This window comes from Tamandua tetradactyla, chromosome 5 (assembly GCF_023851605.1).
Source record: "Tamandua tetradactyla isolate mTamTet1 chromosome 5, mTamTet1.pri, whole genome shotgun sequence".
NCBI lineage: Eukaryota > Metazoa > Chordata > Mammalia > Pilosa > Myrmecophagidae > Tamandua > Tamandua tetradactyla.
The window spans coordinates 157,061,869-157,078,899 of record NC_135331.1 but is presented as its reverse complement, the minus strand read 5'-3'; the positions used below and the strand labels follow the sequence as shown (position 1 = coordinate 157,078,899).

The following is a 17,031-nucleotide window of genomic DNA, read 5'->3' as shown; positions in this document are numbered from 1 at the left end:
GGGTAGTCGGGGTGTGGGAAAGCAGGGGAGGGTGCCCAGTCCCCGCCTCACGATGACCGAGGCGCGCGGCGGCCGACGCCGTTCTGCCCTCCCTGCCGCGCTCTGTCCCCACGCTACATTTTCTCTTCCGAAACTTGGGGTGTTTGGGTAGGAGATCGGAGGAAGCGTAGCTCATTACGGTTTTCTGGCAGCATCGTGTCGAGCGTTGGGCGCACTGGAGTCGAGCTGCCTGCGTCCAAATCCGCGTCCGCCGCTTCCTGCCTCCGGGACCTCCGCGCGTCACTTAATTTCTCTCTGTGCTTCGGTCTCTTTATATGTAAAATGGAGAAATAATAGTAACCTCTCTCAAAAGTGGTTGTGGGTATTAAATGGGCTAATATCTGGGGAGTGCTTAGAGTTGAGAGGGATTCACAGCAAACTGTGTAAGTGCTGTTCATCTTTTTGAGCCTGACATCTAAAAGAGTGGATATGGGAATCCTCAACACGGAAAAAGTACCCTTCTCCTTCAACCTCCCCTGAAAATTACTGCCCAATAGGCAGGATGAGTGGTTTTTTTGTTTGTTTGTTTGTTTGTTTTTAGGATCCAGTTTTTGCTTTACAAAGCGTATTTTTAAAAAAATCAAAACTTTATAAACAATTTAACTGCACTTCCTACATTAGAGAAAGGCAGACATCAGATAATGATGAAGCGGAGAACTGTAAAGTTTGATGTTTGTAAAACCAGGTGAGAACATATTTGTGCAGAAAAGAGTTTACATAGCAAGTTTGAGACTGTGATTCTGAGAAAGGCCTGCTTGTAAGGCTGGCCCTTGTTTGGCAGGCATTGGGGATCTTGTATTTTTGGGAGTGTTTAGAAGATGGGAATAGTTTATGGTGAACACCTGCTTTCGTTCTGGGATTCTGGAATTTTGGTACAAGTTAGGCAGAAGTGGCCAGCTAAAGTGACTTCTAAGAAGACCAGCACCCCCAAAAAACCTTGGGTGTTGTCTCTAATGGGCTTTCGCAGATAGAACATTGCACATGTATTGCTGCATATTCCTCGTTGGGGAAGAGTGAGCTCTGTGTGACCCTTCATGAGTGGAGAGCACATAAGGAAACCTGAAGGTGGATTCCTCTGTACTCCATCTGTCTCATCTCTCACCAGGTTGAATATCCTTACTACACTGCTGTAATAAATATTAGTCCTGAGTACAACTATATGCTGAGTCCCTTAAGACCTAGTGAATTTCTGAATCAGGGATTGGTGTTGGGGATCCCCTGACACAATATTGATAAGTATTTGAAGCTCTGATTGGACTTTAATTTTCTCTTTTTTATCTTAAAGGGAAACTGGAAAAGGACAGGTTTGTTAAATAGGTGGGTTACAGTCCAAGAGATTCTGTATGTTTAGGCATATATGTCAGGAAAATCACTGGAAATTGATTATATATTAACAATTTGAGTTTGAGTCAATGTTTTTGAAAAAAGGCACAGGTCTTTTACAGATTTCAGCTCAAATACCTGACTCTGGTTATTATTCTGCCAGCATTATTTATGTGTTAATGTTCACCTTTATTGAGAGTATATCTGTGTAACAAGGGAAGAAATATGACCAGTTTCTCATGGGCTGTTTTTCCAGGTTTCTATTAGCTATCCCTCTCCCTTTTCAGAATGCAAAATTAAAAAGGAGGATAGAATAAATATGTGTGAAGTCACCTGAAGTAGGCACTGTGTAGTTTCTGGTACCATTATTGTGATTCTTTTACTTCTGTCTTGGTTGAGTTAATTACATTTAAGTACACTTTTTTTTCAAAGGCCTATTTTGTGCAAGACATTTTTTTTTTTTTAGGTATTTTTAGAAAAGTAAGATGAAGGAAATATAATTCCACTCTTGAAACAATGCAGTATACCAAGACATGCAGAAATCAATGTAATAAGGTGGAATTAAGGACCACTAAAGAGGTACAAACAGTATTTCAGAGAAGCTAGAAATACTTGAGGTAGAAGGAGGTAAGACAGAATGATTGGAGAAGGTTGCAGGAGGTGAAAGCTTTTGAAGGTGAGTTGAATTTAGATAAGCTAGGTCCAAGGAACTAGGTCCTTTGAACATGGCCTTGTTCTGCTCCTTTTTCTTTTCTCAGCATGGAGTCTTAGAAGTCATGAAGAAAAGCACTGAGGTAGCCCTTCTTTGTTGAAGCTTTTCATCTTTGTATGATTCTAAACCCATTTCTAAACACTCTAGAATATAATCAGTGTAACTGTAAAAAGCTGAGGTGATTTAGAGGGGAAGTTGGCTGGTCGGGCTTTTTGTGTGTGTGAGTGAGTAGCTTGTTTATTGCTCAAAAAGTGGCCAGAGAGGAGTTGTGGGCAGGCACTGCTGAGTGGGACCCTGGATGGTTGTATTGGGAATTGGAGGTAGGGTAGAGAAAAACGGAAGTGGTAATATATCATAGCCTTGGATGGTCAAATGTGGCAATTTCAATAGTCTGGAAACTTTAAAATAAGCAGAAAAAACTGGAGAGTAGCTAAAATAAATATCCTTCAAAGTACAATTGCAAATTTAATTTAACATTCAAAAATCAGTTAATATTAAGAGCCTGTTTTCCTCCAGGCACTGCTGTTCTCCAGGGTTAAAATGAGGTGGGGAGGTGGAAGGGATAGACGTTATCTCTGTCCTTGGGAATTTTTAGGGTGGTAAAGAAAGCAGACGCTAAAAAAAAAAAAAATTAGCACAAATAAGCAAAAATCATAATAATTAGGATACATAATTCATAATATCAGTTCAGTGTAGAGAAATCATTGGTAGAGACCACAGTGGAAGTAGAAAGACCAGTTGGGGAACCGTTTACTCAAGCAAGAAAAGAATGATTGCTTATATTTAGGGTGCTGGTGTGAAGATGAAGAGACATGGATGGATTTGATATATTTAGGAATGAAAAGGGAGAGGACCTAAGATTGGTTGGATATAGGGATGATGAGTAGGGGGCGTTAAGGATGACTCCCACGTCTCTGGCACTCACCACTGGAATTCAAAGCACTGGAAAGGGGCTGACCTTGAGTGGGAGAAGATGGTTTCTCTTTTACATTAGGAGGGAAAGGGAAATAAGGTAGTTTAAGAAAGAGGAAGGTTTGTAAGGTAGGATGGAATGATCATATTTCTCATCTAATTATGTCTCTTTTCCTCCAGCAAAGTAAAAGGCTGTCTCATTCTTTCAGAGGTGAATGTGAAAGTGGAGGAGTTGGAGATTTGAGGATGATGTGAAAGATTGAAATGGCTGCTTTAGAGAGTAGGTGTTGACCAGAGAAGTGTAGTGGAAAATGTGATGTATTAACCCATTTGAGGTTGTGATGAATTTAGTGGCCCATCTGCTTTCTTTTAAGACTTTTCTGTGGCCTGTTTGGAATGGAGGAAGTGATTAATTGGGTTCTTCTGAAAGTGGAGTTTTGCCACATGGGTGATGTGGTAGTCATTAAGAATGTACAGATATTTTCATTGACCTCTTTCTGGATACGTGTTGAGGTTATATCTTCCCTTCCCCTTCCCACCTCCACATCTACCTGAAGCTAAATGTGGCCATATGATTTGCTTTTACCTGTAAAATATGAACAGACATGACATGTTGCTTCTGGATTAAACTTTTTTTTTTTTTTAACATGGGCAGGCACCAGGAATCGAACCCGGGTCCTCGGGCATGGCAGGCGAGCACTCTTACCTGCTGAGCCACCGTGGCCTGCCCTGGATTAAACTTCTAAGAAGCAGTACTCCATCTGCTACTTTCCTATCTCTCTGCCCTGCTGCAGTGATTATGAAAGCCCATGTTGAGAAGCAGCCTCTTGCCACATTAGGCACTGGAGGAGAATAGGAGTGTTTGGTCAAGCAAGCTGGAAGAATTGGAAGTTGTGGTCAGAGAACTGGAATGCTGGAATTAGTGATTTTGCAAAGTGGAACTGTAGAGGTTAGTGGATGAGGAAGATTGGAGAGAGAATGTAATTAGAGATGAGGAGAGGAAGAAACTCAGAGACCTTGCACATCTCGGTAATCCTGGAGGGCATTAATTTATTGCCACTCAGTTCAATAGTCATCATTCGCGGACTTAAAGAAATGGCTCTTAAAATGATATACTTCAAAGCTCCCTTATATAGAATATGGAATGACTAAATCAGGATTCAGAATTTAGTACTAGAAGATCTATCTTGATCATTAAAAAAAACCCTTGTGAAAACTGCAGTATACCTTAGCCGTAGTATTTATTAGAATTTAGACTAAACTATTCTATTTTTAAGCCAAAATATAGTGGCTTAGCTTTTGTCTCAAATCTTTAGAATTAACTTCAAATCTTTAGGTAATATAGGAGAGGTAAAAAGCACCATGAAGATATAGGCAAATCCAGTATGGGACCGTATAGAGCTTTGCTGTTTGAAATATGGTGTATGGGCCCCCGGCAATGGAATCACATTAGGAGTTTGTTAGAATCTCAGCTTCTATGCTAGGCTTGTTGAATCAGAATTCACATTTTAATAAGATCCTCAGGTGACATGTATGCGCTGACTTAGTCTCTTAAAAAAGCTGACATCATAAATTGTGAATCTTGATTGGATCCTAATTTTTAAAAAATAGCCATAAAAGACACTTTGGGGTCACCTGAGGAAATGAGAATATGATAAGATATGAGATGATATTAGGGAATTGTTAATTTTCTCAGATGTGATAATGTGATTATGTAGGAGAATATTCTCATTCTTAAGGGCTACATGCTGAAGTGTTTTAGTGGTGAAGGATCATGATCTCTGCTACTTACTTTAAAGTAGTTCAGAAAAAAAAGGAAAAATATCCACGTGAATATACACATACATGTATATATGTGTGTTCACACATCAATGTTTAGACAAATATGGCAAAATGTTAATAGATGTGGACTCTAGATAGTATATGGGTGTTCATTATGTTGTCCTTTTAACTTTCATGCATGTTTGACTTTTTTTTTGTATTAAACGTTGGGAAAAAACACAGAAAAATGCAGTAGCTTAAGATAGAAATTCATTTCTGTGACAGTCGTGTAGAAGGAGGCAGTGCAGCACAGTAGGGTGGCTCTGCTGCGTGTCTCGTGTGGTTTCCATCCCTGATCCAGGGTGGCTCTTCTGCCCCTCCTGTCTGTCTCCTTGCTGGTGGGATGGGAGAAAGGGAAGGAGAATGCATAGCCCAGAAGCAGCACTTGTCACATCCACACCATTCCAGTGACCAAGACTTTAGTTTTTTCATTCACCTGGACCTCACATATCTAAGAGATAGTTGGTAAAATCAAAGGGATGAACCATTTGTTTATTGGCTTAATAAAGATTTCCTTCATTTCTTTGTTCTTAACTGATGGTCTCTTCTTCCTTCTCTTTGAAGTCACTTCAATTTTAATATATATTTAATAAAATATATGACATTTTAATCCTGGGGTTGAAGTGTATTCATCTCTCTCCCCCAACCTTTTCAGTAAATAACAGATGCGGGTGAAAGATCCATCGAAAGCTGTGTCTGAGAAAGCCAAAAGATGTAAAAGGCCTAAGATACCTCATGATGAAGACTCTTCAGATGACATTGCTGGTATATTGTGATATCTGTCAGCCCAAATAGTATTAAGAAAAAGAAATAATGATGTATATTTTTAATGAATAAATTCACTGTATTTTTCACTATTTTCTGAATCAAATGAAATGAAACTTGTCTAGTTCCAAAAAATCCTACTGGTATTTTTTATTGGGATTTTGTCTAATTTAAAAAGTAGCTTAGGGTGGGCCACAGTGGCTCAGCAGGCAGAGTTCTCACCTGTCATGCCGGAGACCCGGGTTCGATTCCCAGTGCCTGCCCATGCCCCCCCCCCCCCAAAAAAAAAGCTAAAAAATAGCTTAAAGTTGATTTCTTTGTAATTTGGAGTCATTGAGATCCATTTGCTCAAGTCTTTTGTGTCCCATAGATTTTTCTCGTGCAGTTTTGCATATTTCTTAAATTTATTAGTAGGTATTGTATCTTTTTGTTGCTGTACTAACTTATAAAGAACCTAACCGGTTGTTTTCAGGACCAGTACCAGCATGGGGACAACTCTGTACCTGGGGTGCATTTAAGGTGGCACTCACTCTCAGGGTCATGCAGTATAGCCAGGCTAACACCTGAGTTTGCCTCAGATTTTTCCCCCTAGGCCCCTGGCTTGCTTCACCCTAGTCCAGGCCCTGGTGGCTTGAGTATGTGAATGCTATTGGTTTCTGTATATTATTTTTGTACCCAGCTTCCTTATTGAATTCTCATATTGTTTAAACTGTTTTTCAGTTGATTTTTCCAGGTTTTTCAATATATTATATATTTGTAAGTAATAAAAACATGACTAAGAGATAAAGTATATCTCTTAATTTTTTAAATCTTATCTAAATGTTTTATGATATGGACATCTTTATCTTATTCCTCCTTTAATGGAAGTATTTCTAAAATTTTATCAACGTGCGTTCTGACTTTTTTTTGTTATTGCTGTTCCCTAGTCATGGTCTGTTAAAATCAAGGCTCCAAGCCGCCAGAGGTTGGTTGGCAGGTAACTCTGGGGAGCTGCTGGCTTCAGGGCTTGTTTTTCTCTGTAGCTTCATGCCTTTTCTTAGGTTTTGGCCTCTGAGGGTTTTCATTACATTCTTTCCTTACTTGTCTTGCCAGACTCCTCCCCATTTAAAAATATTTTTAAAAAAGTGTATCCTGTTTTAACTATTTTTAACTTGGATAGTTTATCAGGATATCATATGTGCTATATTGAAGGAAAACTGAATTATAGCCTTAATATTTGTTCTGTTATTTAATACGGTTTTCTTTACAGACTCTGATTTTTTTTCCCTTTCTTCTTTTTGGTGCATTGTCCGGGAATCGAACCTTGGTCTCCTGCATGGAAGGCGAGCATTCTACTGCTGAACCACTGAGATTCTGATTACTCTTATGTTAACTTTTCTTTGCCTATCTCTCATAATTATTTTTTTTCTCAAGTCCTTTAAGACTCTTTATTCCCTTTTCATTATGCATTTTTTTACCCTTTACTGTTTTTCACCAGTGTCCATATCACCTTATGCTCTTTTCAGTTTGTCCTTCATTTTTGTGATTTTTTTCTTTTACTTCTTTTACTAACCCTGTCAGTCAGTTGTTTCCTATTGTTTTGCCATCTTATCCTAGAGTGCTTGCTTGTGTTTTGTGTTTTTATTTCATAGAAGTAATTGTTCTATTTGTTTTTCTATTTCATTCCTTCCTTTTTTTATACTATCTTAATAAAGAGTAGGGGCTTTCCTTTCTCTTTGATTAGTTATTCTTTGATAAGGGGTTGCTTTTCTCAAACCAGCTAGTCTTAGACTGTGTGTGAGAAGGGAGTCAGAGTCCTGTTCAGACTTAGCTGGAATTTTTTTTTTTTTTTTTTTTTGCGTGGGCAGGCACCGGGAATCGAACCCGGGTCTCCCGCATGGCAGGCAGGAACTTTGCCTGCTGAACCACCATGGCCTGTTCCTTAGCTGGAATTTTGAATGAGTTCATTTAGCCTTTGTTTCTTTCTAACCAAAAGCGTTAAGCAGCCAGGAATTTTTCAGAATCCGAAATATCGCTTCTCCCCAATTGGCCTAGGCATCACTTCCCCCAAGTAGACCTTGATTTTTAGTTCTCATTTAGTGTATGAAGAATTTGCTGCTTCTGCTTCTTCTCAAAACAAAATTAAATATAAGGGAGGTCCTGTCACTGTTGCTGCAGCACAAAAATACGTGTTTTTCCCATACCTGGGAAGCAGACATTTTTCTTCATGTAGTTGTGGCTGCAGTATTCTCTCTCTGCTTCCTTCTGCATGCACACCCTCTTTCATCTCTGCTGCCTTAGAACAGGAGCGCTTTTACTTAATTGGTGACTTAAATGGTAATTGGTGAAAAAAGGAAACTTCACCGGTTTCCTGGTTTCTCTGAATATGGATTTTGTGCCCTTGTTTCCTTTCTTGTTGTCCAGTAATAATTTCCAGGAGGAGAAATGGGAAGTGTTGACTTTATGTCACCATATGCAAACTACAAGTCCTCCTTTAAATGTTTTTATTGATATTTAAGGTGGAAAACATAGAGATTCTGATTATTGTTGTTGAGTTGTGTAATATGAAAACCTGTAGACTTTAATGCATTTTTATCTTTGATTCAGAAATCTGTAGAGGATCTATTTGTCAGATGAGTATTAGACAAGTATATGACTAAACAAATATACCGAAAACTCAGGAAATTAACTTATTAACACAGGAGGAAATTTTTTTTACATATTGCCCTCACAAAAGATAGTGAATGCTATTTAACCACTGGTTAGGTATTGTAGGGAAACTTTTAAACTTAAAAAAAACTTCATACTTATGAAAGATATGTATGATTTAAGCATGTGAAAGCTGTTGTTTTTAGCTTTTTATCTTGAATTCATTTATCTTGAATTCATTAATAATTTCAGTTTTAAAAGTTGGGTATAATCAGAGAACTTTTAAGTTGTAGCCTGGCCAGATCCCACCCCAAGAGAGGATATAGAAGGAGTTCAGAATAATTTTTCCATTAGAATTTTAAAATAGAAAAATCCAACAGAGCAATGACATTAGTAAACTGTTTTATTGCTCCCATACTTGCGTGATCATTTGTCTGGTCTTCTTCCGGATGGCTCTTTCTTTAATGGCATGGGTCCTTGCTTTTCAAACATAGATTCAGAATTTTTTCTTTTATGCTGTTTTTAAAACTTGCTCCTAGTGTAAAATTAAGATTTTAATCTTTAATTTAGCTCTACATATTTTTTTTTAACTTTTTTTTTGTATGCTGTATGGCGGGGTCAAATTTCCTTCTGTTTCCATGTGAGAACCCCATTATTGTAGCAGCATTTGTTGAATATTTGTTTGGTTTGGTTTTTCATTTGTTTGTCTGCTTGTTTGTTTGCGAAGTGCATGGATCAGGAATCGAACCCAGGTCTTTCACATGGTAGGCGAGAATTTTACCACTGAAATACCTTTGCACCCCCTAACATTTTTTATTGTGAAATATAACATATATGCAAAAAAGCAATACATATAAAAATACATTGTAACAAGTAGTTAGAGAACAGATTTCAGAATTTGGTATCGGTTACAGTTCTACAATTTTAGGTTTTTCTAACTGCTCTAAGACACTGGAGACTAACAGAAATATCAGGGTAATGATTTGATAGTCATACTTATTTGTTAATTCCTGTCTTCTCTGTTAAATTTACATATTGTTGAAATTAAATTTAATTATAAATAACTTGTTAGGAATCACATTCTTTTTTTTTTAACTTTTTTATTAATTAAAAAAATTAACAAACAAAACATTAAGATATCATTCCATTCTACATGTATAATCAGTAATTCTTAATATCATCACATAGTTGCATATTCATCATTTCTTAGAACATTTGCATTGATTTAGAAAAAGAAATAAAAAGACAACAGAAAAAGAAATAAAACGATAACAGAGAAAAAAAAAAAGATTATACATACCATACCCCTCATCCTTCGCTTTCATCTACCACCAGCATTTAACCAAATCTATTTTAACATTTGTTCCCCCTATTATTTATTTTTATTCCATGTGTTCTACTCTTCTGTTGATATAGTAGCTAAAAGGAGCAACAGACACAAGGTTTTCACATTCATAGAGTCTCATTGTGAAAGCTATATCACCGCTCAGTCATCATCAAGAAACATGGCTACTGGAACACAGCTCCACATTTTCAGGCAGTTCCCTCCAGCCTCCCCACTACATCTTGGATAACAAGGTGATATCTACTTAATGCATAAGAATAACCTCCAGGATAACCTCTCAACTCTGTCTGGAATCTCTCAGTCATTGACACTTAGTCTCATTTCACTCTTCCCCCCTTGGTCGAGAAGGTTCTCTCAATCCCTTGATGTTAATTCTCAGCTCATTCTAGGGTTTTTCTCAGTCCCTTGATGCGGAGTCTCAGCCCACTCCAGGATCTCCGTCACACGCTGCCAGGAAGGTCCACACCCCTGGGAGTCATGTCCCACGCAGAGAGGGGGAGGGTGGTGAGACTGCTCGTCATGTCGGCCGGAGAGAGAGGCCACATCTGAGCAACAAAAGAGGCTCTCTTGGGGGTGACCCCTAGGCCCAAATTCTAAGTAGACTTGACCTATCCTTTGTGGGGTTAAGTTTCATATGAACAAACCTGAAGACTGGGGGCTCAGCCTATAACTTTGGTTGTCCACACTGCTTGTGAGAATATCAAGAATTCAACTTGGGGAAGTTGAATTTCTCCCCACTCTCACCATTCCCCGAGGGGGCTCGCAAATACTTTTCCAGTCACTGATCAAATCACTCTGGACAAACCAACAAAATCTCATGTCCTACCTGAGATTCCAAGTACTCATGACATTCAATCAAACTATCTACATGAGTTATATTAGGAAATGCTCTAGTCAAAATCTAAATTTTGTAACAAACATTTTTTGCTTTAGTCTCACACATAAGTTGACATTTTAAAATATTATCATCTATTTTCAGCACCCTGCAATAAGACATTCCTTTATTCTTCCTCACACAAAAACATTTTTAAAATTTATACATTGTACATTTCACTATTATACACTCTAAGGCATTCCTAGATTTTACCATCTCAATCTTTAACATCTATCTTTCTTTCTGATTTCATTTATGTCCCCAGCCCTCCTCCCTCTATCATTCTCACATGCAGCTTCATTCAGTGTTTTAACATAATTACATTACAGTTAGGTAGTATTGTGCTGTCCATTTCTGAGTTTTTATATTCAGTCCTGTTGCACAATCTGTATCCCTTCAGCTTCAATTACCCAGTATCTCACCCTATTTCTACCTCCTGATGGTCTCTGTTACCAAGGAAATATTCCAAGTTTATTCACTAATGTCAGTTCATATCAGTGAGACCATACAGTATTTGTCCTTTTGTTTCTGGCTAATCACACTCAGCATAATGTCCTTAAGGTCCATTCATGTTGTTACATGCTTCATAACTTTATTCTGTCTTACAGCTGCATAATATTCCATGTTATGTAGATGTCACAGTTTGTTTAGTCAACTGTCTGTTAACGGACATTTTGGCTGTTTCCATCTCTTGGTAATTGTTAATAATGCTGCTATAAACATTGGTGTGTAAATGTCCATTTGTGTCCTTGGCCTCGTGTCCTTTGAGTAGAGACAGCATATAGATGGGTCATGTTTTAAACCATTCTGCCAGACTATGTCTTTTGATTGGAGTGTTTAATCCATTAACATTCAGTGTTACTACTGCATGGGTAGTACTTTCTTCTACTATTTTGCCTTCTGGATTTTATATGTCATATCTTATTTTCCTTCTTTTTACCTTTACTCATAGTCTTCCTTTCTACACTCTTCTCCACACCTCTCTCTTCTGTCTTCGTATCTGTCTCTAGTGTTCCCTTTAGTATTTCTTGCAGAGCTGGTCTCTTAGTCACAAATTCTCTCAGTGATTTTTTGTCTGAAAATGTTTTAATTTCTCCCTCATTTTTGAAGGACAGTTTTACTGGATATAGAATTCTTGGTTGGCAGTTTTTCTCTTTTAATAATTTAAATATATTATTCACACTGTCTTCTCACCTCCCTGGTTTCTGCTGAGAGATCTGCACATAGTCTTATTGGGCTTCCCTTGTAATGTGATGGCTTGCATTTCTCTTGCTGCTTTCAAGATCCTCTCTTTCTCTTTGATCTCTGACATTCTGATTATTAAATGTCTTGGAGTATGTCTATTTGGATCTATTCTCTTTGGGGTACACTGCACTCCTTGGATCTGTAATTTTAAGTCTTTCATAAGAGTTGGGAAATTTTCAGTGATAATTTCCTCCATTAGTTTTTCTCCTCCTTTTCCCTTCTCTTCTCCTTCTGGGACACCCACAATACGTATATTCGTGCGCTTCATATTGTCTTTCAATTCCCTGAGTCCCTGCTCATATTTTTCCATTTTTTTCCCTATAGTTTCTGTTTCTTGTTGGATTTCAGATGTTCCGTCCTCCAGTTTTGAAATCCTATGTTCTGTCTCTCGAAATCTACCATTGTAGGTTTCCATTGTTTTTCTCATCTCTTCTACTGTGTTTTTCATTCCCATAAGTTCTGTGATTTGTTTTTTCAGACTTTCAGTTTTTTCTTTTTGTTCTTTCCTTGCCTTCTTTATATCCTCCCTCAATTCATTGATTTGGTTTTTGATGAGGTTTTCCTAGTCTGTTTGTACATTCTGAATTAATTGCTTCAGCTCCTGTATGTCATTTAAATTGTTGGTTTGTTTCTTTGGGCCATATCTTCAATTTTCCTAGTGTGATTTGTTATTTTTTACTGGTGTCTAAGCATTTAATTACCTTAATTAGTTTATTCTGGAGGTTGCTTTCACTTCTTTTATCTATCTAGGGTTTTCTTGCTGGATGAATTTGTTGTCTGTCTGTTCTTTGACATTCTGTTCAGCTTTATCTGGACCTTTAGCTTAAGTTTTGTTTAACAGAGGAGAATTTTTCAGTTCTTGTTTTCTTGTTTCTTGCCCTGCTTGTGGGGTGCCTTCCCCCCACACACACACACTTAGGAGGGTCTACTTAGATATTATTGACCTCAGCCAGATTTTCCTAGACCAAACTGGCCTCCTATCAGGAGGAAAGAGTCACCTGCGTCGGTTTTCCCTGAGGGTGAGACCCAGCAGGTTGAAAGACTTTCCTGTGAAGTCTCTGGACTCTGTTTTTCTTATCCTGCCCTGTGTGTGGCGCTTGTCTGACTGCAGGTCCCACAGCATAAGATGATGCGGTACCTTTAACTTTGGCAGACTCTCCCTGCTGGGGGCGTGGTGGAGACAGAGGAGAGGTTGTATGCTGGTTTTAATGGCTTCAAATTACCAAGCCCTGGGGTCTGAATTCCTTGATGGAGGGATTCCACCTGAGTTGGGCTTCACCCCTCCCCTGGGGAAGGCACAGGCTCCAGATAAGCCCCCAAAAGAGCCCACTTCTGCCTATGCCTGGGGCAGTTGCAGCCTGAAAAGTCCTGCCGCTGTATCCAGAGGCAGTCAAACCTTTGTAGATACACAGCCACAAAAACCTCTGTTTCCTTCTTTTTTTTTTTCCCCCCTTTTTCTGTCAGTCCTGCCCCCTTGGCGCTGGGACAAAAATGAGTAACCTCCACTTTGATCAGGTTCACCTAAGCTGGGGGTCTATTTTTAGTAGTCAGAATTTGTTAATTAGTTCCACAATTGGCGTTTGATTGTGCCCAGTCCCTGCTTCTGGTAAAGTCCTTTCCTTTCCCCTGTGGGAAGCAACCTCTGGGGGAGAGGTGCTGGCCACCCCAGCTTTGGGAACTCACAGTTCTGGGGGGTGCTCGCAGCCGGTCCAGCTGGTCCAGACTGGGGTACGCTGTGTATCCGGTCACTACCGTGGCTCCGGGAGCTGTTCTGTACTGTTTCTGGTTATTTAGTAGTTGTTCTGGAGGACGAACTAAAACGTGCACATTGTTAAGCCGCCATCTTGACCCAGAAGTCCCCCAGGAATCATATTCTTAATCTCAGGGATGAGATGGGGCTAATGCTTAGCTTTAGTCTAGTTTATTAGCAGGTGAAGGAATGCTTTGCGTTTAGAAAGGGAAGTGAAGAGAATTGAAATGTACAGTCCTTCAGTTTCCCTCTTCTGGTTATTCAGTTTCTTCCTTTGTTTGATTTTGGTAGGTGATTATTGTTTTAGTGTTTGAGATATTTGAGTTGGAGAAATTATTTAAGATAGTTGAGAAAAATGGAAATGAAATTGCTTCCTTGGCAAAAGAATATGGCTATTTGAAGAACTAAAAACATGTTTACCCAGTTTTGGCCATTTGTCTCCACACTGCACACAGTGGGAATCTGTTGTAAAGGATAGTTAGGGACTAGGCAAAATCATTTGTTGTTTGGGAATATCCATTAGGGAAAATTCTGAGAATTCTTTTTTTTTTTTCAGCAGTATTTGCAACTTTAATAAAAATTTTAAAATCTACTTTTTGCCTTTCATTGTAAGTATTATTATTATAACCATTCATCCTAATTGAGGCACAGAATAGTATATATTACCAACAGCACATAATCCACAAAGAACTTGTTTAGCTATGCAATGAAAATTTCTACTTATTTTTTCTTTAAATTTTTTATTTTGAAATAAAATTTAAATTTACAGGACAGTTCACAAAAATGATACATACAGAAATCCAACATACTCCTCCACCCCTAGTTCTGGTTTCCTAGCTGCTAAAACAAATACCACACAGTGGGTTGACACACAATAAACAGGAATTTATTGGCCCACAGTTTCCGAGCCTGAGATCAGTATCTTCTGGTTGGCTGTCAGTCTTGGGGTCCCTTGGCTTTGCTGTTATGTGGCAGTGCTCATCGTTGGTGCCTCATTTCCCTTCTGGCTTCTGTTAACTTCCAGTTTCTAGTTGCTTCTGATGGCTTCTCTCTCTGTCTGACTCTCACTTGGCTTAGAAAGTACTCCATTAATATGAATTAGAGCCCAAACTGATGCAGTTGGGCCATATTTTAACTGAAGTAACATTTTGAAGAGATGCTATTTACAATGGATCCACCCCACCAAAATGTGCACCAAGGTGTCCAAACTGGGATACCAAGTTCAATCCACCACACGCCCCTAAACCTTCACATATACAGATCAACCAGTTTTAACATTTTGTCACATTTGCCATATTCTATCTATCCATCCATCCAGCCACCCCTCTATAGATCATCTGAACATTTCAGTGTAGGTTGTGTACATCATGCTCCTTGAACACTTCTATGCACATTTCCCAAGTGTAAGGGTAACCACCTTAAGTAAAATTATCAAGTTCAAGAAATATAACACTGATATAAAGCTTATAGTCTATATGTCAATTTTTTCTTATGTTCCAATAATGTTCTTTTGAGTGTTTTTTCCTTCAACATTAGATCACATCCAGCATTGCTTATTGTATTTAATTATTAGTGTCTTTTTGGTTGCTCTTTTTAAAAAAACTGTGGAAACATAAATACGCCATAAATCTTCCCATCCTGAGCACTCCCAAACATATTCAGTGGGAGCAATCACAGTCACAATGTTGTGGTACATGTACCAACATCTGTTACTAGAATTTTCTCATCACCCCAAACAGAATCTGCATCCATTGTGCATTAATTCCCCATTGCCCCTGCTCCTCGTCCCTGGTAACCTTACTCTATTTTCTGTCTCTGTGAGGTTGCATGTTCTCTGATATTTTCTTTGTGGTTACTGTGGGGCTTAAATTTAACATCCTAAATCTTTAATGATCTCATTTCCTTTAATATCAAGGTAACAACTTCAATAGTATAAACAAACTACGTTCCTATACCACTCCATCTCCGTTTTATGTAGTTCTTGTAGTAAATTACATGTTTATACATAAGGAGTTCAAAACCACTGGTTTATCATTACATGTTATGCGTTTGCTTTTTAGACCCCGTAGTAAGTGAAAAGTGGAGTTGCAGGTCAAAAATACAATAGTACTGGCATTTATATTTATCCATGCCATTAACTTTAAAAGAGATCTTTTATTCCTTCATGTAACTTCAATCTATTGTCTGTTCTTTCAAACTGCAGAAATTCTTTTAGCATTTCTTATTTCTAGTAGTGACAAAGTCCTTTAAGTTTTATTTATCTGGGAATGTCTTTCTCCTAACCTCATTTTTTAATGGCTGTTTTTATGGATATAGAATTCTTGTTTGGCAGTTTTTTGCTTTTAGCACTTTAAATGATCATCCCACTGCCTTGCTTCTGTGGTTTCTGTTGAGAGATTGGCACTTAATCGTATTGAGACTCCTTGTATGTGATACGTTGCTTCTCTCTTGTGGCCTTTAGAATTCTCTTTGTATCTTTCATATTTGACAGTCCCATTATAATATGTCATGGTGTGGATCTCTCTCCTTTCTCCTAAAAAAGATAAAGATGACGTTATAGTAGAGCTAGTCTATGTGAAAGGATTTTACCTGGTGGATACCTTAATTGAAAGAAAATGCATTTGAAATGCTTAACACACAAAAGCTATTCGATATTTAATCTCTTATTTATCAAATTTTTAATTTTGAAATAATTATAGATTCACTGGAAGGTTCAGAGAAATGTACAGGGAAATCCCTTGTACCCTTAACCTAGCCTTCCTCAATCTTAACAATTTGCAAAATTCTAGGAAATATGAAAACTGGGAAATTGACATTGGAACAATCCATAGAGCGTATTAAGATATTTTTACCAGTTATGCATGCACATGTAGGGGAGCAAAGGTAAATGAGGGACTCTATGCAATTTTTCTTTTCTTTTTTTGCATGGGCAGGCACTGGGAATCAAACCCAGGTCTCTGGCATGGCATATGAGAACTCTGCCTGCTGATCCACTGCAATTTTATCACATTGTAGTTTCATGCAACCACCACCATAATCAAGATATTTAACTATAGTATCACCCCACAAGAAGCCCACCTGCTACTCCTTATATCCACAGCCTCATCCCTAACCCTTTGCAACCACAAATGTTTTCCAACTCTATAATCGTCTTTTCATGAATGCTGTATAAATGGAATCATGCAATATGTATTATTATGAGTTGTTTTGCTTTTTGAATTTCTTTGCTTTTTAGTTACAGTATTTTAATGCCATTAACTTTGTCTTATTGATGGAAGCACTTTGGTTTAGCAAAGAAAATGTCCAGAATTTATTTTGTCTTATTCAGTGAACTTCACTTGTCAACATGTAAGTCATGCTGTCAGTGTGAATCATGTGAAGAGAGCGATAGCTGAGAATCTGTGGTCAGTTTGCTCAGAATGTTTAAAAGAAAGAAGATTCTATGATGAACAGCCAGTACTTCCTTCTGATATTTGGTTGTGCCTCAAGTGTGGTTTTCAGGTGAGAAAAGTCATATTTATGTGTGAGTTTGTTTTAAATATTTTCCTTAAATACTTAGCATTAGTTGGACTTTTGGTCAGACATAAGACTTAAGATAAATTTATTCTAATATACAT

The 17,031-nt window shown here is 38.1% G+C and overlaps 1 protein-coding gene across 6 annotated transcripts in view; it reads left to right on the top strand.

Annotated features, from left to right (window-relative positions):
- The window catches only part of USP45 (ubiquitin specific peptidase 45), a 107,379-nt gene that overhangs the window by 269 nt on the left and 90,079 nt on the right, over window positions 1-17,031 (top strand). For 5 of the 6 annotated variants that reach the window (XR_013176315.1, XM_077162478.1, XM_077162475.1 and 2 more), the window contains exons 2-3: window positions 5,463-5,572; window positions 16,743-16,915. Coding sequence is in view for 5 of the 6 variants with exons in the window: in XM_077162478.1 (XP_077018593.1) it covers window positions 5,473-5,572; window positions 16,743-16,915 (273 nt within the window). In the remaining variant the exon portion in view is untranslated. Of the gene's footprint in view, window positions 1-51; window positions 3,936-5,462; window positions 5,573-16,742; window positions 16,916-17,031 lie in introns of those variants that run through there. The other variant, XM_077162477.1, reaches the window with a different exon arrangement.